Raw genomic sequence first — 22,915 nt, 5'->3', positions numbered from 1 at the left:
TTGCACATATTCTTTATCCTGTGAAAATGTGAACATGCACGTTTCTTCCTCTTTGTTTCAAATATGGTGCAGCTCTTTTCATTTGAAGTGTATTTTATATATTTTTGGATGTGTTTCACACTTTTTATGGTCATTCTTGACTTTTGTAGCATTTGTTTTTTTCCTTTTCTCTGTCCATGTTGGGTTCTGCTGTGGGGATCTACAGTGGATCATTTCCACTCATTTCCAAAATTCTCCATAATCCATTTTATACAAACAGCCATTCAGCTTCATGCCTTGCTTTGAATTCATGAAATGCTGTAACTATGCCACCTATTTCATACTAAATCAAATTGAGCAAATACTTGTCAGAGTGACGTCCTTGGTATGAACTGCTGTACGCAATCTCACTTTACATGTAGGAAGTGTACCGTATGTGTGCTTGTACATGCACTGCATAGGCCCATATGGCAAATGTAATAAACAATGGGAAGCACTTCAAAGTGCACAGGATTGAGGACAAGCCTACATCAGTATCAGAACAGCCAAGATAGAGAGGAAATAAATAAGGGATTATTGGAGATGTCACATACATAGACAGAAAATAGTGTCAGGCTCAAAGACAAGATGTGTGTGCAACTGTCACACTTCTGCAAAATAGTTGTTTTTTATATTATTTGTTTACATAAATGATATACAATATTATATTGTATATGTTTTTTTATTTCTCAATCAATAAAAAAAGTTGTTTCATGAGAGAGGCCAAATTACCCAAGAGCAGGATAATATGCATTAATTAACATTTGGCTAACAGCAAGAGTTTTAAAAGACAAAGCATTTTTCCTTCATCTTAAATTTGTGTGGTTGAATGAATTAGCATCTGTGTATGTGCATGCAACATTTACAGAAAGAGAAGCCAAGAGAAGAGGCGGATAGAAGCAGACAGATGAAAAAGTGAGTGATGGGTGTTGATGCAGGCGGAGGGATGAAAGAGGGAGAGAGAGAGGATGAGAGAAGGAGGAGCAACAACAGTAGCAGATATGCCTCAGATTACCAACCAGTGTCAGATGCTGTAGAGACAGATAAAGAGGAGGAGTGGACAAGAGTGAGACAGGAGGAGAGACAGAGAGAAAGAAGACGGCTCTGTGCATGAAAGCTGGGCTGCAAAGATGACCGACACGAAAAGCGTATCATCCGTGGAGGCGCCAGAGGGGAAGTTAATGAAAAAGGTCAGTGGATGTATGTGCCAAAGCATTTACAGTTTACAGTGTCCTAAATCCTGCCACTGGTGCTCAAGCCCAGCATGATAAACTGTCTTCTTCCCTGGCTGGGATGGATGTACTGTTTACTTTATTTGTTCACAACTTTCAAACTCAGTCACTCTTTCATGTTTATTTAAATGCAATAGAATTTTACCGCAATGCTATGTGTGCAAACAAGGAAGCGGACAATTTCCATTAATTATATTGTTTTTTTAGTCTGTCATCCAAATTCTCCCAATGCAGGAACATCTCTGAGTTGGTTTATTGAAAAGGGTTACACCATGAATGCTGTTTGTGTGAATGTCATCCAAAGTGGGTGTGTGAGTGTGTGTGTGTGTGTGTGTGTGTGTGTCAGTCTACCTGTGCTGCTGTAGCTTCATTACCTCAACCTTTGTCTGATTACTTTCAGGGAATTTAGGTGCATTTAATCTTGAAGTGTGCAATTCGTTTAATATATTTCACTTCATTCATTTATCCATTCATTAATAATCTCGATTGTATGAAAAATCATCTCTCACTCAATTTCCATTCACTTGCTTTCCATTCACCTTTCTGTTTACTGTGTGTGGAACAATGCTCTTTCCCACTTCAGCTTCTTTCTTTGTCCTTCAGGGTTCCATCAAGAAGAAGATTGAGTCATTGAGGCGATGGAGTTCAGCTAGTATAAAGAGGCCTCCAAAGCCGAAGGCCAAGACCTTGAGTTTGTCTTCCCCCGTGGGAGACCCAGATGACCTCTGGCTGCAAGAGGGAGACAGGAGGAAGCTGCGACCCATTGTTGACTCCGTCTTTGGACAGGTAGGACACTGAACTGTGCATTACCTGTACCCCAGGTATGTGTATTTGTGTAAGCGCACTTCTAAAAATGGCATATCTCTGTGGCATTGTTAATATGTCTTTAGCTGACACTATGTTTAAAATGACACTATCCTTCTGGATACTGTCACTGACAAACTGACAAATATTTATCGAACAAACTCAGAAAGACAAACTGCTCATCAATGAATGAGTGAATGAATGGATGAATGAATGAGTGTCTGTCTCTGAAGAGGGAAGAGAGTTCTCACTGCTGCAATGAGTTTAATAGCAAAGACCACATTAGAGGAAGTGAGAAATGTTGCTTGTCCTGTGATCAAACCTTTGCAAGCTATCAAAGCATTACTTGATTTAAAGGTACCCTGTGGAGTTGTTGACCGCTAGAAATGATATGGATCAATGTTTTGAAGAGTGGGCCTTTGTTTTGTTTGTATCTCTGTGGATTCACATGCAGATGCGCGAGTACACATGTGACACAATACATAGTCCTTCAAGACTGTAAGAGAGCATATATTAATGTTAGCAATACAGCTTTCATGATATTTTCAAAAAGCTTTTCAAATATATCATGATGAAGGAAATGCACTAAACATTAGGCGTCAAGAATACAGAAATGTGTTTGTTTTCCTTCTCCTTTTGTTTGTTCATGACATCACACAATATTTATGCACTTCACCGGTTAATCCAGATTTACAACAACAGCACAAAATTAGACAGACTGATAAGTAAGCAGCAATGAGGAGTGCAAGAGTATGAACCATAATGTCCTGACAAATATTGAGGTGACCCCAGTGTGATCAAGTAGAGAGAAAGAAATATGATAGAGCGAGGAGATGTAATTTAATGTAATTAGATTTCTAATAGACAGAGACGTGGCAGAGACAGACCACAGGCAAGAGGAAAACACATACACTGAATAAAAGAGTGAAAGACAGTCAGAAAGAGAAATAGCACAAAGTAGAAGTTCATTCCAATGAGAGTCAGAGAACTGACTGTCGCAGTGAGACACAAGGAACGAAGAATCACTCTCTGATTAGATCATCAGAGCCTCTGTCTCTCAGACTGATTTCATACCCTGACCTTTGACCTCCCTGAGGGCAAATAAGCAGGTTGTACACTGTCTTTGTCTATGGGAGCATTTTAGTGCAGTCAAAAATACAAATCTGACAGAGTGCATAAGAGATAACCGACATGGACAGGACAGGAATGAATAGGCCTTGGAAATAACAATGTACTTTGGTTTTCAAACTTTTTTTTCAAAAACTATATGTTTGGATGCAAAGCCAATAATTATAATTGGAAGATCACCAGACTGAGCACTGATGATTTTATGTACTGTGTTTGCATCATCTTATATAAGCTGCGTTCTGGCCTGTGCATCGTGTGCTTTAAAACGTGTTCTGACCACCAGCTGCTTGTGTGCATGTGCACTGGTGTACAACCATGCAGATGTGTAAAATTTCTGAATGAGTACACTCAGGTGGACTTTGATCTATACTTAGTTCAGCTTCCCATGTACAACAGCCTGAAGGAACTGCCCAGTGTTCTCACTGGGTTGGTCTGGATTTTAGTCATATAGTTCCCAGAACATCAATAGTTCCTGATTTAATCTAAAGTTTGTGTCTACATCACCAGTTGGAACTGTGCAGTCCTGAACCTTTGTGCTTTTATTGGAGCAAAGACAAAAGACACTGTTTTTCTTTTTTCAGATTGACTGACTGAACTCTATATTCAAGGAGCACGGTGTCTTTTCGAAAACATGAAAAGGTCAGCCTGGAGTTTGTCCCAGCAGAGTTGTCAATTCAGCCAGCAAGATTGACAGCAGTCAGCTAGAACTGAAAAGGCTGCTTTTAACCACTTCTGTCTGAAATCCACTGTTACTGAGAATTCTGTAACTCACTCACCTGAGTGGTGAATCTGACATTGCTATCTTTGTACACTATATGAGCTGTGCAAGGACAAAAAGTGTGAAAGGGCACAGGTACCGGGTCACATGGGTCTCAAAATGCCACTTTTGGTGATTTGTTGACAGTCACAAGACGTTCATCAAAGGTCCACTGTGGAGAAAGAGACGTCCTATTGTGTTTTTTGCTTTCTCTGTTGCTCATTGTTCAGATGAGTCATCCATACACTCAGCAACAGATGGAGTGAAAGAGGAGAAACTGAAGAAAGGGAGGGCTGGGATGAGGCCTGGGGAGTGATTGATGGCTACATGTGATAAAGAAAGAGAGAAGAGATTGATTGCAGCATGAAGGGTGATTAAAGTTTAAACGAGTGAGAGGACAAGACATTCAGTTAGACGCAGATCACTTATACATCAGTCAAATTACCGGGAGTACACTTGAGGCACAGAATGCCAACAACTGTCTAGTGTAAACTGTGATGAATTTGTTTGACAGATGTGACACGAGAGACTGTAAATGAATTCTTCAGTCAGAATCAGTGAGAGATTTAATCAGTTTTAAAGTTAAGGCCTACAATGACCTGAGTGTTTATCCATGTTTTACACAAACTTAATTACTCTGCTTAATTTTTTTACCATCTGTGATTCCTCCTCATTCTCATCTGTGTGTTTTTGTACTCACTTTATTTTGTCATTTCAGCCACGCATCCCTGGCCACTAGATGTCTTCAGAATGTTTTACAGCATCCACGACTCATTCTGTTATCAGTCAATGATACATGCTGCTTTCATTGGAGTAGTTGTACACACTGGTGATGCATCAATATGTCGAAACTGGCCAGCAAACGTCTGTCCCTGTTTTAAAGTTCCTCCAAATGTGGCTGAGATTACCTTTTTTGACCAAATTTGGGAGATGAACAATGCCACATTATCCTGTATATGATAATGAATTTAATTAATGAAGCATTTGGGAGGTTCTTGGACATTAATTAGGGTCAGAAATAATGTATCTCAGGCCCATGTTGTATTTACTTGTCTGCAGGTGGTTGTCAGTCAGTGATGAATATGTCACCTGCACTTCATCAATGAAAAAGATTTAAAAGCAAGTTTTAAATGACAAAAACCAAACATAAACCCTACTGTTCTGGTCAGCATCAGGATCATTAATAGCTGGGTGGTACAAATAAATGGAAGTGATATGGCTAACACCATCACCTGCAGCAACAATGAAGACGCAGGACACAAAGCACGTTTATTAAGAGCACATTTTAAAGATCCAATGCTGCAACAAGAACACAGTTTGAATTTTACCCAAATGACCAAGACCACTACTTATCAAAGAACAAACGAGCTCATGGAAGAGGTGCAAGACTCAAGTTCACTCAGAAGGAGGTGGATGAATTGAAAACTAACTAGAACAAATTCTTAACTGGATGCAATTGAAATACAAATGACATATGCAAACTGGCAGATTTTCTTGTGGTCCTGGATACTAAAGCAAACTACCTGAGGGTCAGTGCAGGCATAGCAATATAGTGGTGGATGGCAGGCCTGAGAAATAAAAACTTGATCACAACAAAGTTATTCTGAAAACATAGCAATGAGAATTTCACCATGCCCAGATCCACTGTGGTCAAATTTCTTAGGTGTAGGATATATAGGAATAGGTAAAGGAAGCTAGAGATGGCAGGAAAAAAAATTACATTTTGATAGATCATGTCAGTATTAACCAAATTACCCAGGAAAGGACTGGAACTAGCTCACCTGAATGCCTGCAGGAAAAAAAAAACTTGCATAAATAATAGATGTGTTGATTACAAATGATATCTATATTTTATCTGTCACATAAACTCATCTTGACTAGACATTCTCATATGAACCAGTGAGTATGTACAAGGCATGGACAACATCTTTACCTCCTGGAGAACCAGACATCCCATTAGTGATCACAACATAAGAACTATAATTAGGAACGCAAAGGCATCTAAAGGGAAACCAAAAGTCATTTGATAAGCCAGGAAGGATAAAACCCCTAGATGGAAAGCTCCTTAAATTGTTGGCCAGCTGTTAAATAGATATGGTTCTGCCACATCTTTAACACCAGCACAGAAAAAACGTTGGACAGAGGAATCTTGTCTGTACAGGGACTGTCGGTGGAACAGCTGGAGGAAACCAAACTCCTTGCAGTAATATTACACAGCAGATTGAAGTGATCAAAGCAGACAGAAGGTCTGGCACTTATTAAGAGCTGTGCAAATTCTTACCACAACAATTTAAGTCTCTTTGTGTCTCCAAAATGCCTTGCCTTCAGCATCCTCCTCATGGCCTGTCCAAAATCTGTCAGCCACAGGTGAACCTCCTGATGGCGAATGAAGTGTGACCCTGCTTCTCTCAGCCTGTTAAGTCACTCCTACTTCCATAATACATTATCAAAACAGTTGTATCAAATGTTTTCTGATTATTTAGATATAGCGAGCGTAGTTGAGGTCATCGTTTTACGATGTGGCAATACTACCATTAAAAAGGGAAATGAACTTCAGTTTCCCATGTTATAGTCTGTTAGCCTGTCCACCCCAACCTCTCCCTTATGCTGACTTTGTCGTTCTGTAATATGTCACCTGACATCCTTTTATTTTTATTTTTTCATTTTTTGTTCCTGTAATAAGTCCTACAGAAGGCTTTGTCACTGGAATGTAAACATATGTCATGGTGGGGCACTTGCTGATACTCTCTTTTAATGGGTATTCAGACTGAGCTCTGTCCAGTTTGACTGACAAATCCATGAATTTGTAACACTATCACATGGCAAAGCATTGCAAATTGGTTCATTATACTCAATACTTTAAAAGTCAGTATTATTTAATAATTTCTTAGAATACTCCATTCACACTACAAATTAAAGTGCACTTGTACTGTAAAAGTTTACATTGTGAAATTCCTCCACAGAATTGTGATCATGACAAAGAAAATACATTTTTGCTAACTTGAAAAAGATTGTTTTTTCTCATGTAAAAAATTCAGCAATACATGAATTTCAATTTGAGTCACATTTTGTTGGTGGAATTCAGGCCTAACATCTGTCAATCAATCAGTCAGTGATTTTCATTACACATCATTACTATCTACATTTTCCTCTACCTAGAGTTAAAAAAAAAAAAACTTAGTAGTTAGTAAACAGGTTCATTTCCTCTTTTCATTGCAAGCTTTGTCAGAAAACATCATATCAAGTTACAGACTATTTACTGTTGAATGTCAGTATTTGTAGACAGTTCATATAAAGTAATGTGAACAAAAACAAGAGCAGCTTTAGTAGACAGATTTAAAAGCGGTTTAGTTTGATGGACCATTACCACTGGGGCGCTCTTAGCAGCAACAGTGGTGTCCAATACTCATGGAGGGAGAAAAAGGATATGCACTTCCAGTGGTTCCGTGACTTTCTGTTCTTTCATCCTATTTTTCACAGAGAATCACAAATGCATAGGACCCCCAGGACCTCAAACTCCAACTAACTGAACTTTTAGGTCACATAAAAATGCATAAATAAAGTCTGGACAGGTGCAAAAGGCATTATCCTCCTTTTGGGAATGGGTAAGTGGGCGAGAATGAGAGCAGGGAATGTGGGACAATCCAGGCCGCCATATGTGGTTGCAGTCTGTAAAATGATGTCAGGTTAAATTGAAATCCTCCATTGACTGTACCAGCATTTTTTCCTTGTATGACCTTCAGCTGTCAGTGCAGTTAGCCCAGGATCTGGATAAAGTATTACTTAATATATGGTTTAATATTATGTATGGCTTTTGTCTTTCTTTGTTTATTTCTGTCAGCGCATCAGGTCTTACACACACACACACACACACACACACACGCACGCACACACACACACACACACACACACACACACACACACACACACACGCACACACACACACACACACACACGCACGCACTGGATATTAAATAGTGTATCCTCCTCTTATGTTGAACAAAGCTATTCTGATGTTGAATCAGAGTGAGCTTCTATCTATCAATGGATTGGCATTGAATGCATTTTCCACTTGTTAAGATGTTCGATTTAAAGCTTCACTCCACTTGTGGACCACAGAACAAGCTGTAAAGCATTGACATATTATCAGTTGCCTTTTTAAACATCCAGCAGACACGGAGCAACAGTAGTATTCATCTGGAGTCGTGTTTCTGGCCACATGACAAATGGAAATCCCAAATGATCTCTTTTTTCAAGACTTTGTGCACTCCTGAGAAACATATCTCTTTAGCTTCTTAATGCACCACTTTATTCACAAAGCTATTCATTAACTTAGTCAGCCTGCTGGTTTGCTGAAAAGAACCCACCTGCAGTAAAACTGCACGCTTAAAAAACACAATGATATTCATTTTGAGTTGTGTTTTTGATGACCTGATTAATATAAGTCCAGTGTTCTCTCTCCTTTCAGCTCTGCTTTGGTCTCCACTAAATCCTGTGAAAAATGTTCTTCATCCACCTGCTGATACAGGACTGATGAGAGCTGTGGTGAGCCAAAATAGTGAAGTTGTGGGCCAAAAAACAAACAACAAGCTGAAAGATGCTAAAATGCTTTACAGAGCTGAAGCAAACTGCAGATGTGGGGCAGCAATTCTTCTTCTACCAGTGACCCTTTTCACATATCATCATCTGCCCGGGACAGGCCACATTAGTACGGCAACTCAGACCAATCATAACTCAGCTTTTTCACTTCTGCTTGATCCTCCTTCCTGCAACTCGTTTTACAGATGTCTTTGCAGATATACCATATAAATGAATTTGCCAGAGAGATCAGCACATGTTCAAGGTCAGAGGGCATTCTTCGATGTGGATGGATGGTACAGATTAAACAGGCAAAGACTGAATGAAGGGATGAGCACTTTATATTTCTTTTAAAGCTCTGACGTCAAACAGACTTAGTATACTACACATAAGAGTGTTATTACCCCTCTTTAATGCACTGGGATTATGGTACTAAACTAGTGGGAGATGCAAGTTGAAACCATTTCATGACACCGATACTGTTTATGCAGGCTGTAAGTGGTATATAGTCACAATATGATGATAAGTTAAACTGCCATCATTCCTGTAGATTTGAGCTGGTTGAAGTGAGTATCTGCGTAGTACAGTTTGTAGGTCACCCTGTTTGCCTCATGTGAACTGATTTGCTGCATTTGTGATAACTTTGTGTTTGTATGTCAACATGTAAGCATGTGTAAGCATCCAAACACACATGGACACACCCTGTCTCGGCCAAAATATTTGACCTGAACTACACCAAAGCTTTTGGCATAGCAGGTCTGGAAAATCCTGACTTTTGGAATGTGTCCATCATGTTGTTTACTGCCCCAGCATTGGATTTTCTGTTGGCCTGTCTTCTATCCTTGTCTTTCAGGCATCTGGTGTGCTCGCTGTTGTCGAGGGATAGGACATGAATTCTCACCCAAATGCTCTGTTTTGGGTTTTATGGCTGTTAAGCTTTGTGTTCACACCATGCTGTTGATTGAGGCCCGGTGGCAGCGCTTGTTTTTTGAGCAATGTGTGAGCAATACAGAAACTGTCTGGCTGTGTGCATGTACTTTACGGCAAGTGAATGTGTCTACTTTTTTACGTGTAACTCTTTGTATATGTACCAACACTTAATGCCACCGTAAGCCATTGTTGCAGTTAAAGGAAGCATGATCAAATGAAGTTGAAGCATTCTGTGCATGTTTTTGAAATATATGACGGGAAAAATCTAGGAAAAAGCCCATTACAGGACCGAGGCTTCCATTTGCTAATCTGAGTCCAGCTGGATCCGTGGGCTAAGGCACATACTATTATATAACGGAGACACTGTGGATTCAAATCATTGTGTCGCAAGTCATCTCATCACTCTCTGTCCTCTCTATTTAATAGAGTCTCACTGGATTTTTTTTAATTCCACCAAGTCCATAGAAAGGTCAGACTCAAAGAGGTCAGGGTCAGGTGGAGGATCTCGTCAGTGAAGCTGGTTGGGATTCGGCGATTGTGCTTACAGTTCAATATCTCCCCAGTCAAGACTGCATCCGTCCTCCCTCCCTCTGCTGAGTGTGCTGTCCAAAACATAGAGATGCTTTTTAACTAAAATGATGGACTTGATGTCAGGATGAGGCCGACATCTGGTGGTGGTTCATAAGTATTACATCTAAGCCTCAGGCCTTCTTTTTATTCACAACGAGCTGAGCTTTGCTGCACTCTTCTGGTGGTACATCGACAGAAGAAAGGCATCAGAGGAAGAGCAGCAATGTAGAGAGATTTGCAGGGGGAAAAGGAGGCTGCAGTAATTTAAAAACATGGAGACGTGGTAACATGTAGAGAAAATATTAAGGGAAGGTGAAACCGCAGAGAGGGGGAAGTGAGAGGTCTCATGGAAAGATATGGGGAAACGTAGAGAGATGCTAAAAATGCGTTAGTTGTCCTAACTGAGCGCAGGGGATTATGGCTGCAGGCTCTCAGCATTGACCTTAGACATACTGTGCTAATCTCTGGCACACACAGCGCCACATGACTGGCACCATACAGCAGGCATCTGCAGTATATTGATGTATGTGTGATGTGTGTGTAGGTTTACATGGATAAAATCACACACACACTCTATTTCTTCCCCATTCACAATATTCCACCCACACAGTCTTAACACTCACAGCTGCTGGACTAAATTTGGCATCAGAATGTGTATTAGAGGGAGGTATGAAGTTAGGGTTCAGGAGATCGTGCGTATCAAAGCCTCATCCCTGCTGCAATTTTAATTTATTTGAAAGAGTATGTATGATCATGTAATCCTCTCTCATAGCAGTGATTGCAGCACAGCTGAATAGTGATGACAAAGAAAGAAAAGGGAAAGGAGAAAGACAAGTAGGAATAAAATATAGGAAGACAGTAAAGGTTTGCCTAAAATGTAGATGTTATTAGGAGGCTCTGAAAAGAAGAAATGTTTGAGATATGATTTTTTGCAGAAAGAAAACATACTTATCTCCTGTGGCACTGTGACTTCAAATGTCCCTGCTGTGGTCCCATTGGGTGGTCTTATCAATACTGACGCTGCATTCCCACTACCCTAACATTCCTATTGAATGAGTTAAAAACAACAATGGCTAATTTGAATATTGTTTAGACTAAATGTAACTGTTTCAACCAATAAATGTAACTTCAAATCAAAAGAAATCAGTATTTTCTACCAGAATGACAGACCTGATCAGGCCATAGGAGGATAATATTTACAGAACATATAACTGAACAGTTGAATGATTCAATGAAATCTTAAAAATCTTCTTTGAAAAATAATTTTATAGAGTTTGGTTGGGTTCTAGTCTAATTCTAAGTTTGACTAATCAGACAGAAGTGGCAACTCGTTACACTCACTTTCCATCTCATCATCATCATCTCATAAAAGATATGAAAAGTAACCGCCGTGTTCCCTGTTTACATGCACATTGAAACGGTGGCCGATAAGGTCAAACGTGCTGCAAAAGCCCAAAAACATATCCATTAGGAGAAACGTGCTGCAGCTTCAGAAACAATGCCAATTCCAAAACACATAGGAAAATCCAAAACAAATACAACAGAAACGTGCTGCGACTGAAAAAATGTGCTGCAAAAAGCCAAAACAAACACATGGAAAGCAACCATGCTGCAAATACACAAACGATGCAAAGTCGAAAAGACACAACTTCCAAAAACCAATGTAAGAGAAAAATGCCACACTTTGTTGATCCTGCTGTAGTATCAACCCTAACCACAAAATGTAAAATTCCAAAGAAAAATCTCCTCCTGCTTCTTTTTAACACATTAAACAGCAGACAGCCTGCCGCAAATCATTTCACCTGATGGAGTCTCAGGGAGTCGGACCCAGAGACCGGCATTAAGAAGAACTCCATGAATAGCCAGTCAGATGGTCTTGTTTGTCTATGTAGGTCACAGAGAGGCATCAGAATTAAACTGACTCATTGTAGTACATATTAATACTAAATACTAATTCTAGGATGAAAAATGTCTTTGAATTTAAATTTCTGACCTCAGTGTTTATAAAACCATCTCTGCTTCTCAGTAGTTTCCAACAGAGATCTTTCCGATCATCAGAGTCTTGTTTTGACTTTCACTGTAATTTAACAAGTACTTTCTTCATTCTTACATATCCCTCTCTCTCCACTTTTGTCTGTCCCACTGTTTCTCTCTTTCTTTGATATTTAAAAGTGGCAGAATAATATAAATACTCTTCCTCTATTTCTCCAACTTCAAGTCTGTACTCGCATGTCCTGTCAACATAACTCTTTCCCTCTAATCTGAAATGGCAGGGATTAAACAGGCAGCCAATTCTCCATCCATAATTCTACCATCCCGTCCCTCTCTCTCTCTCTCTCTCTCTCTCACACACACACACACACACGCACAAATAAACACAGAGTTCTGCCAGACTAGTCTTTTTGAGACCATAAGCATGATGTTTGAGAGGCAGAGAGAGGAAGGTGGGTGGCATGGATTAGATTAAGTTGGTCCAAATTCAAAGGATCACTCGTGGTGAGGTGGGGTGACAGATAAATAGAAAAAAAAGTGTGTGTTTGTGTGAGAGAGAGGCAGAGAGGGAGAGAGAGGGAGAGAGAAAATGGTCGAGTCATGCAATCAGAGCCAGAGTCTGGCAGCAGCAGGTTGTTTCAACCCAGATATGACCTAGCTCTCCTACCCACCCCGTCAATCTCCTGTACCCTGCTGCTATCCCATAATATCACACTACACATCTCAAAGCTCATCATGACTGCCTCCAACAACCTATAGGAGTTCAGGATTTAATGCACCATCATATGCCTACCTTGCCTGTCACTGGACCAATAGGATCTTGGATTGATGCACGTGCACTGAGAGGAATCCTCATTCGCTTTCAGTAGTAGTGGTGCAAGTAGAAACATTTGCCTTCGGCACACTGGGTGTGAAAGGTGTTGCCCCGTGGACTGCACTAGATTTAGTATGGACTTTGGACTTTTATGTGACAATTGAGCAGAGAGGGAGAAAAAGAGGAAAAGAGGAAGAGGAACAGGGGAGACGTGTGGGTACAGTCAAGGAGGAAAGGGAGGGGGGTAGGGTGATGGGAAACATCAACAAAGCTTCTAAAAAGAACAGTAAAAGGAAGAAGGTAAGGATTTACTTGTTTGCTTTCAGCTGAGAGAAATAGATTTGTCAAAATGAGTGTAACCTCATTTATATATGTGATACAATGCTTTGTGGAGTCCATATGTAAGCCTAATAATTTGTGAAAGTTAGTCATACATCTGACAGTTTCCAAGCTACAGAACATCTGTAAACAACTTCCTGTTAGCAACAAAACAATATGAATCTATATTCAGATTGTGTCATTGCAGTCAGGGGAATTTAAGTTGTGACTTTATCCTAATTCGGTTGGTTCCCCTCCTCTAAGGGGGAGTCACCTGTAGAAGGAAGCGGCGCCCCATTATCTGCCGCCATGCTGGGCAGCCAGGGTGGTGCAGGTGAGGTGGACACGGATGATGAGGAGGAAGGAGGGATGGAGCAGGAGTTCGATGAGCCCCTGTGCGCTCTGGTCAAGAACTGCAACATGCTGCACAACTTAGTGGGGCCTGCTTGTATCTTCCTCAGACAGGGCTTCGCTCAGAGCCAGCTTGTATGTATGACACTCTCTCTCTTTCCCTCTTTCACACACATAAACACACAATACAGATTTATTATAGGAAACATCACCCATAAATGTCTTCATCCATCCTTTTTGACAGTGGCCACAATGTCCCATCCCATCTCCACCTGTGAGAATTTCACCCTGTGTAAACCACTATTAGCTTCACATAACCATAATTCATAAAACCTTTGTTGCTGAATATTATTTGAAACATATGAAATAATTCTATATGATACCTTGGAGGGGTCCACTGTTTGTAAATGTTGTAACTTTTTTCAGTCAGAAATGATTTTACAAAGCATTTGTGAAATGGAAAAATTAGAAGTAAAGAAAGAAAGAAAGAAAGAAAGAAAGAAAGAAAGAAAGAAAGAAAGAAAGAAAGAAAGAAAGAAAGAAAGAAAGGATCTCTCGTAGTACATACGGGACTCTGTGTCCTATAGGAGTTGCGAGCTATAAAAAGAGAATAATTGGTAATATAACAATTTGTGCTACAGTGACAGAGTAATTGCACTCCCAGTTTGTCTAGATTATAATTTAGATCATAAATTTACTTCCTAACGGGGCTTGAGATATCATGCTTCCCTCTTATTTCAGATTAATGTCTTATGTGGAAATGGTGCATATGGCAGAGATCAATAACAGTAATTTCCTGGCTGTGCAATTAGCAGCACTAATAGAAAAGAGTCATTAGGATGGAAGTGCAGTCACTGATCTCAGGTGCTTTACTGAACTATAGGCTCCTGAGGTCCTGGGAGACCTTGGGCTGAGTCTAGAGGAGAAATGCAATAATGACTACACATTTCTAATGTATTTAATGTCATTCATGCTCCATAGACTCTATATTACTGTATTTTGCTGTGTGGTGAATGAATATATGTAATCCAAAGAAAAATGCTGCAGCAGTCTTGTGAATTTGTTTTGTTTTGTGCTGAGATTGTACTCGTTTACAGAGAGTTAACGTCTAACTGACTGTCACACACTGCTGCAATGCATGTGTGATCATTTCAAGGCAAGCCAGTGGGGCACACATGGAACAGTGGAAGAGTTACCAACTTAATATTTATTAATATCTTAATATTTTTGCATCAACAATGGACTAAATGAGTGTGTGTAATGTGAAGCGCATTGATCCTGGAGATGACTCTACAGTCACAGTTGCTTTGCTTTCACTGCTCTTATCAGAGTGAGAGCTGCAACAGGCAGCTGTTTTCAGAGAGAACTATTTGATAAACCCACTGTTCACTACCTGCACAGCACCAAAAGGCAGACAGACAAAGTTAGCCACTAGCCGGTGAACACAGTGGAGCCTTTAGCAACTAAGGTGACAGATATTTTTCTCAGGAGTTGCTGGAGGCCAAAAACAGAGCTGAAAGGAGGGTGAATGTTGGATTTACATTCATTAGACGACCAGAGACACGAGTCCAAATGAATGCAAATGTTGCTTATAACGTTTCCATAGTTTTACTGTATAAAATAAGTATATCAATGTCAGGTTAACAACCCTGTTACTCTGCCTCCAAGTTGCCCCCAAAAAAAAAAAAAACAGTTAAAGATTTCCCTCTTTCCATCAACATATATTTATGTGCATTTTGAAGTAGAAAAAAGTAGAAAAGCCAACAATATATTTTTTTTTTTTTTAAAGTGCTGTTTCACAAAATGTTTTTAAGCTCCTTTGAAGTTGTTGTTGCCTTTATCAAAAAAGAGTTAATACACCTAATAAGAGATGGAAACACCTTTTCTGAATAAGTTCTGATATAATATTGCCAACTTCTGACTTAACCAGATGATGGAAATACACCTAATTAACTTTTTCTTTTCTTTTTTTTTGCCACATTTCAAACATCTCACTCCAGATTTTTTGGAAGCAATATGCAGCAGAATACAACTGTATATTTGCCCAGTCAGAGTGAGCATATCAAACACAAATGTGCCCAAAAGCTGCATGTAGCAACACTCCTGCCTCTTTGTGCTCATATGTCTGAATGCATGTTAGCTGCTTTCCCTTTAAGCAGTAAAAATCATTATTTTAATACTATGAATGAGTATTTCTATTTGTTTGACCTTCTATTGCTTGTACTGACAAACCCACAGAGAATTATCACCCAACTCTGCAGTTCTATGGAGGGTTTTAGTTCAAATCATTGTTTTGTCTTATGACCCACAACTGTACTGCTTTTGTTCACTCTTACCTCTGCTCAGCCTAGTTTCCAGCTGAGCGTTATCAACTTGCTGTTAAGAGTAACCTAGAGGAGCTTTTAGTGGCTGACGGGCCAAACATTTATCACAGGCATTAGTGGACACCAAAAACTAAGCTAAAAGGAAAGTAAACATTGGTCTTGCATGTATCAGGTGACCAGAAACATGACTCCAAATGTATGCTAATGTTCCTTTGTATCTTATATGTAAATAGGCAATTTGCAATGACAACAATATTCATGGGCGCCAGAGAATCAATCCTAATGATCCTTTATTGATTTATTGATTTTTTTTTAACCAACACCATCACCAGGTCAGAACTTTAATTTGTCCAGCAGTCTGCACTTCAATCAATGATAAAATACAAAACTATTACAAAACTAATGGAATTCCCATCAATCTCACTAACCACTTTGTGTGTAGTGCTACCTGCTAGATTGCAGGTATAGCCAGGTAATAATGTATGTAATAATAATGTAATAATGTTCCAATTTAATTTAGTCACATGTTAACGCTGCATAGCACAGACAGTATTTCCGTCAAAGCACAGCTGTGTATAGTGTGTGGTACAGCCTCACAGAGCTGCTAGTATGGCTTGAGTATCTCATTCTTGTTCAGTCATCAATGTTAGAACTTTTTACATCAATCAATCCAGTAGAATACTTTCTGGAGTCTTCTTGGAGGGCAACTTCCCAATCTTACTTAAAGGCATCAATTGGGGAAAGAGAAAGGATTCCTCGACAGAACAGACTACAGAGATTAGTCTGTGAGATGGATAGGGTGAGACTGATAGTCTTTACTGGTTATATCCCACATAATCCCTTTGTTCTCTAAAGTGACAAATTGTAAATAATGGAATAAATACTCCTTTAGTAGCACATTAGGCCTGTACTGAAGTTCTAGTTTGCACGTGATACACGTGATAGAATAAAATAGAATCCTTGCTAAAGCATATTGTAGTGCCAGCACATTTTTTCCTTCAAAAACTTGTGTTGATGTTGGGTCGCTTGTAGGTTCTCTAAAGCAATCACTGGTACTAGTGCTGTGGGCATGAAAGCAGAAAATGGAACAAGGAAACTGTACTTCTACCTGCCTCTGTGCCTGAACTTGGCTCAACTTGCCAGTCCTTAGCAAAAAAGACAAGCCACAAAAGAAGTGTGTTTGCTGCATGTTCAGCTTGTGCAGGTGCGTTAACGTTTGTTAATCAATTGCCAGCCGAACTGCAGCATAGATGCAGATGGAAAAAGCTGCAGTAGGTAGGGAAATGAAAAAACGATAAGCCTTCATGATTTGTAATACAATTTACAGCTGTAATCTCCCTGCCACTGTTCTCTGCCCTGCATCCTCTAATCCAGGCCTGTATTATTTCTGCTGCTGATGTCACAGCCTCACAGAACACGTCGTGAACAAACCTATCCCGGGATCACCTTTTGTCCATTCCAGCACTCCTTGAAGTCAATTCATCATAAATTCTGACTGTACATTTTTGTTTTTTTATTGCTAAAAGTGTTACTACTTAAACTCCCTTCTAAGACATGTTTGGCTCAAACTCCCTTTTGTAATGATAACAATAATAATTATTATCTCTCAAAGTGCCATGTAATTGCATTTTTCACCAATTTACTCAGTACAAGTTAAGCTTGGGTGGTTCTCTTTGGGTTTCTCAGAATTTTATCAACGTACAAACCATTTCATCAGCTTTGTTGCATGTGTGTGTGCGTTATTTATGTGTGTTTGGAAAAGGAGGCCAAAAGGAGCGTGCTTGATTTGTCATTGTGCATTTGCAATATTTTTCCTAATACATTTTGAACGCTTGTTGTGGAGCATATGCACAGCAGACTTGCAAAGCTTCTCCACCAGGGAGAGCAAAATGAGATTGGACATCAAATCATGTAGCAGATAAACTAAAAAGGTTATTAGGGTCAGTCAGATCAAAAACCAAATAATCCTGTAACCGAATCTCTGCTGAGGCTTCACGGAAGTGAAGGGACCAGCTGAGGCGCAAAAATGTTTCCTACGTGTTTTACCATTTTGACTGTGAGTGAAACAGAACAAGATGGACAGAATGTCATTGAAAGTGTGCGTAACCTGACCTGGCTGTCCACTTCTCTGCATGTCTGTCATGTCTTCTATCTGTGCCACCGCAGGACAGAGATCTTCGTCCAGAGGAGATGGAAGGTACAGAAATATCAAAGGCTTAATCCAAATCCTCCCTCGATCTCCTGCTCCCTCAGTCGTTGCCCTGACCCGCCCACCTTTCAAACCTCAAACCCCGTGTTTGACTGTGAGAAATCGTGCTTTCCTGTATGGAGCAGAATTTGAAAAGACTTCCCTGACTTTGCCTTCTCGCTGAATGTCAGCTCCTTGAACAAGCCTCTGCTGGGGTTTTTTTTTTTTTTTCTTATTGGAGCTGAACAAGATCAAAGTGAAGGATTATTATTCAAAGGAAAAGATTATTCTTCACAGTTAAAGCACAGTTCAACTGTGCTCCTCAGATCTGGCTCACACTTTCACACTCCACATTCACACGGACCATTCGACTGAAATAAATATTCACTCAAGCTTGTATTTATTTATCTATTTATCTAATGTCGAAACTCTACATTTGGTGAAATAAAGAAATTACTTGGATCACTATAAATACACACTGACTCTGACATGTTTGTTGGCATATTTTGGAAACTGAGTTTAATTTTGAACAGTGACCAAAACTAACCTTCTACCACATAATCAAATGCACCTCTTTCAAAGGGTTTATCGATTCTAATGGCTTTTTTAAAGGTAATAAATAGTTGGTGGTGTTAAAAACAATAATAAAAACAGATTTGTGACAGACCCTTTTGGCAGGTGTTTAACATATCTATTTTGTAATGACGCGGTTAAAAGAATACTTTGAATACTCCTTTGTTGTCAAAACCTGGCGCCTACATTACCCACAAAACAACTCAACTGCCAACATTTGAGTCACAGATTCAGGTGTGTCATGCTAGCAGCAGCTTATATAGCCTCATGTTGCTAGCTTTCAGCCGAGACAATGAGTGGGCTACACATTTCTGAGAAGTTAATTTCTTTTGAACTCCACACCCCCAGATTTTATTAGACTTTCAAATGCAAATGGTGAAATCGAGGATGTTTCCCTCAATCTTTTCTAATGCAACACTTCAAAGTGTACATAATTTATGGAAACACAGCTAGCAGTTTATAACTGATAAGCATTAGTCACTAATTTACTCGTCATGTAATAAGAAATAATTTGCAACTTCTAAAACCTTTATAAATGTGATGTATAAGTTTTTAATTTCTCAACTAAATTGGTGCAAATGGCCATATGACGTTAATGTTACAATTACTAACTTGTGTATCCCAATGCAGCATGTCATTATAGACAAATATCAAATGACTTAGTTAAAGCTGCCATGTGATTTTGGACCACTGAAATGAAGACGCTCAGAGCAACACAGACTAGACAGTTCTGTCCAGGACTGTCTCATTTTTCTTTGCAGAGCAGATTCATTTGAAAGATGTGATAAGCACATAAAAATAATAATAAATAAACGATACACTTACACTACCTGTTACAGTAATGTCTGTGTCATCTTTTTCTCAATCATTGACTGTTTTTGTTAAATGTTTTCCCTGCAGAGCTGCGTGAGGCATTCAGGGAGTTTGATAAAGACAAGGATGGTTTTATCAGCTGTAAGGACTTGGGCGAGTGCATGAGGACAATGGGATACATGCCAACAGAGATGGAATTGATAGAACTCAGCCAGCAGATATGTGAGTACTGCATGTACATACATGAGAGAGACACACACGAAACACGTCTATAATTTTCTTCACTCTTCAAGCACAGAATTTGAGGTTGTTGTTGCCCATGTGGGGGATGTACGTTCAGTCCTTCTCTGAAGTTGAAGAAGGTAATTCTGGTTCACTGATCAACATCCACATTATAGAGGACCTAGACAAGAGAGCAAAATTTAAATATGTTTATAAATATCTATGTGTTCACTTGGACGCTAAATCAAACCTAACACTTTGAAAACTTCACCTTTTAGCACCCATGTATTATCCCATATCAATGTATCTGTAACTGCAGTTGTTGCTAAACAAAACAATGCAACTGAGCTAAAACTAGAATTCATTTAGCCAGTACAGTTAGCATATGTGCTCCAGGAATGTGGATGCCAGCAGGCTGTGGCGTGGTAGCAAGTGTACCCTGTATATCCATGACACAAAGGTCCTTGGGCTCCATGAAGCATTCAAGCTATAATTCCCCTTAACACTGTGCATAAGCAGATGGCATATCAGAGATTAATCTGGCTTTTCATTTTTGTGCTTTTAAGAGACAAAAAAATCAGTTAACAATGTCTTCTGTGTGTTCTTATTCTCCCTCCCTCTAGGTGGCGGCAGAGTGGACTTTGAGGACTTTGTGGAACTGATGGGTCCCAAGATGCTCGCTGAGACTGCAGACATGATTGGTGTCAAGGAGTTGAGGGACGCCTTCAAAGAGGTCTGCAACACAATTTATTAACTTATAGCCAGATAGACCACCTTTTAGTCTCAAGGGTCCCCTGAGTAGATTGCCCCATTTCCCCAACATTTACCTCTAATACATTTCATTGATTTGATTTTTTTTTTTTTTTTTTTTTCTGTACCCCATCCATTTTGTTTTCCAGTTTGACTCTGATGGCGATGGTCAGATCAGCCTTGGGGAGCTTAGGGAAGCCATGAAGAAGCTAATGGGGGAGCAGCTGAACCACCGCGAAATTGACGAGATCCTTCGTGACGTAGATCTCAATGGGGATGGACAGGTGGACTTTGAAGGTGACTTAGTAATGCTTCAGGTTAAGATGCTGAGGGAAAACAAAGAGGAAATAAGGGAAAGTACAGTGGCTGAGGGAGCTCAACGCACTGCAACTGTTTAGCTTTGCTGTGTGTATTTGAAGCACACATGTTGTGCAGTTGTTGTTGTCTTCATTTGCTTGTGTTTTTTTTTGTTTTTTTTTTAAAGATGCAGTGCGTTGAGTTCTCTCAGCTACCACAGGAAAGATACTATATGGCACCAGACACCACTTTCAGGTGGTATTAGACAATGATTGTCTTTGAAAAACAATGGATCCAGTATTGGTGGGATAATTGAGCTAATACAGTACCAGTTAATAAGTGGCATTTGTAGTTGAACATTAGATAATCCTTTCGATTAATCAACTACAAGTCAATAAAAATCTTTTCCTTCCACAGAGTTTGTGCGAATGATGTCTCGCTGACTCCAAACATCACTCAACTGCACTAAACACGACATGGACCAGACTGCACACTGTTAACGTTCATGGAATTCTTGTGGATGTACAAAGACTTTTTGGTGTTTGTATTTTTTTGCACTTACTTCCATCATCTGTTGAATATAAGAGAATCCCTTCAATGTGTTACCATTACCGTATGAATGTAATCTGTATTTAACATGTAATGAGAGTGTCTAGAGGGTAAAGGGAGGTAGTTTAACAAAACTTGTGGTCTCTTTAGAAGTACATTTGAATTTGTCTGAACTAAGAATCACATACCAGCAATATATAATAATACTTACACACATACACACACACACAAAACATTAATGCAATTTAGTAATTTAGCTTATAGATAATTACATGGGTAACTTAATGGGTGAGTTCACACAAATTAAAAAAAAAAAAAAAATTCCTCACATACCTTCAGTAACATCTAGTCTCTTATTTAGGAGTTAGGGTTAAACCTAACCTTAGGGTTTCATTTGCCCTGTCTCTGGAATGTTGTTTTGTTTTGTTTGTTTGTTTGTTTGTTTGTTTCTGTTTTTTCATAATTTGGGTGAACTAACCCTTTAAATATGCAGTTTACTACGGAGAAAGAATTTCACATATGCATGGCGTGCATATGTGTCGTGTCGTGTGTGTGTGTGTGTCCCCCCCGCATGTTGTGTTGATTGTGACAAATAAAGGACGTCTTCTTCTTACTACTTTACCTGACCTGATCTTAAGTGTATCAACATGGACTTGAGGTTTTATTGACTGAGTGTGACTGTGACTACTGTGGAGAAGACAGCAAGAGTGAGTGCTTTGTTAATGACAGAGCAAGTACAAGAGATTATATTATATGCATCATTTTTCTGCAGACTACCACATAAATTCATATACATATCAATTACTTTTAGCATCATCTTCAGCTGTGCACTTTTGATAGAATTCAACCAATGTAGCTAAATGAAATTATTGCAGATACTGTAATTTTTTGATGAAGATATCTGTTTGATAACACTAACATGATTATTTTGGGTGTCTGCTACACAACTGTTCACGTCAAGTTTATGTCCATACCTTTGTTTCCTTATTCAGGTGGAACTTAATTAGCAGACTGTCTAAAAGTATGTGTTTATTTTATGCATTCATATAGTTTAATGTTTTATTTCTACAGTGTTCAGCAGGTGAGATCTTTATAAAAAAAAGGGGGGGGGGGGCATTGTAAATAAAAAAGTGAATAAGAATGACAATAAACTAGTTTTTATTGACTTTTCTCTTTTTTTCAAATCTGGCCATTTTGCTGATGAAACTGAAGTGTCTGGATCAAACTCCATCACATCTGAGATCTTAGTGATGCTGGTCCTCTTCATCCAGGTGTCTTTCTTGATCATTTAATTGAGCTCCTCCACCAACTCTCTATTATTCCTCCTCTCTACAGGTATTTCAGTGGCTCCCTTTAACATCCTTAAACCTTGTTAACACCATCTCTAACATGTCTTCCTCAGTGGAGTTGTCCCTGGAAACACTACAGATTGTGGCATCACTTCACTTCTTAATGTTGGACTGCATAATGTAGTGAAGCTCAGTAAGCACCTCAGGGATCCATTTAATTGGGATGTTTGTAGCATCTCCATTAACAAGCTCAAGAATGAAACCACCCAGCAGCATCAGCAGGTGCACACAGTTCAGGGAGATGTTCCATATATTTTCTCTGATGCCTGCACTCTGGCAGGTAACTCACACATTCATCCAGGTTGCCCACACTCTCAAAAAAAGTGGTCCAGGTGTAAAGAACAAACAGATATTTTTG

At 39.4% G+C, this 22,915-nt stretch overlaps 1 protein-coding gene across 2 annotated transcripts; it reads left to right on the top strand.

Moving 5' to 3' along the window:
• The first annotated feature begins 1,041 nt into the window (after positions 1–1,041).
• Positions 1,042–22,353, top strand: cabp2a (calcium binding protein 2a). 2 transcript variants are annotated; one of them, XM_070987119.1, is made up of 8 exons: positions 1,042–1,208; positions 1,854–2,036; positions 13,406–13,627; positions 17,983–18,013; positions 19,478–19,612; positions 20,236–20,345; positions 20,512–20,659; positions 21,077–22,353. In XM_070987119.1, exons 1-8 carry the CDS (start codon positions 1,149–1,151, stop codon positions 21,100–21,102), a joined length of 915 nt encoding a protein of 304 aa, XP_070843220.1. In that variant the 5' UTR covers positions 1,042–1,148; the 3' UTR covers positions 21,103–22,353. The 2 variants fall into 2 exon arrangements, with proteins under 2 accessions (XP_070843220.1, XP_070843229.1); XM_070987128.1 differs by lacking the exons at positions 1,042–1,208; positions 1,854–2,036 and adding an exon at positions 12,845–13,123.
• The last annotated feature ends 562 nt before the right edge of the window (positions 22,354–22,915 follow it).

This window comes from Chaetodon trifascialis, chromosome 2, assembly GCF_039877785.1.
Source record: "Chaetodon trifascialis isolate fChaTrf1 chromosome 2, fChaTrf1.hap1, whole genome shotgun sequence".
NCBI classification, from domain to species: Eukaryota; Metazoa; Chordata; class Actinopteri; order Chaetodontiformes; family Chaetodontidae; genus Chaetodon; species Chaetodon trifascialis.
The sequence above is the reverse complement of the archived record's forward strand: the minus strand, read 5'-3'. Positions and strand labels throughout refer to the sequence as shown.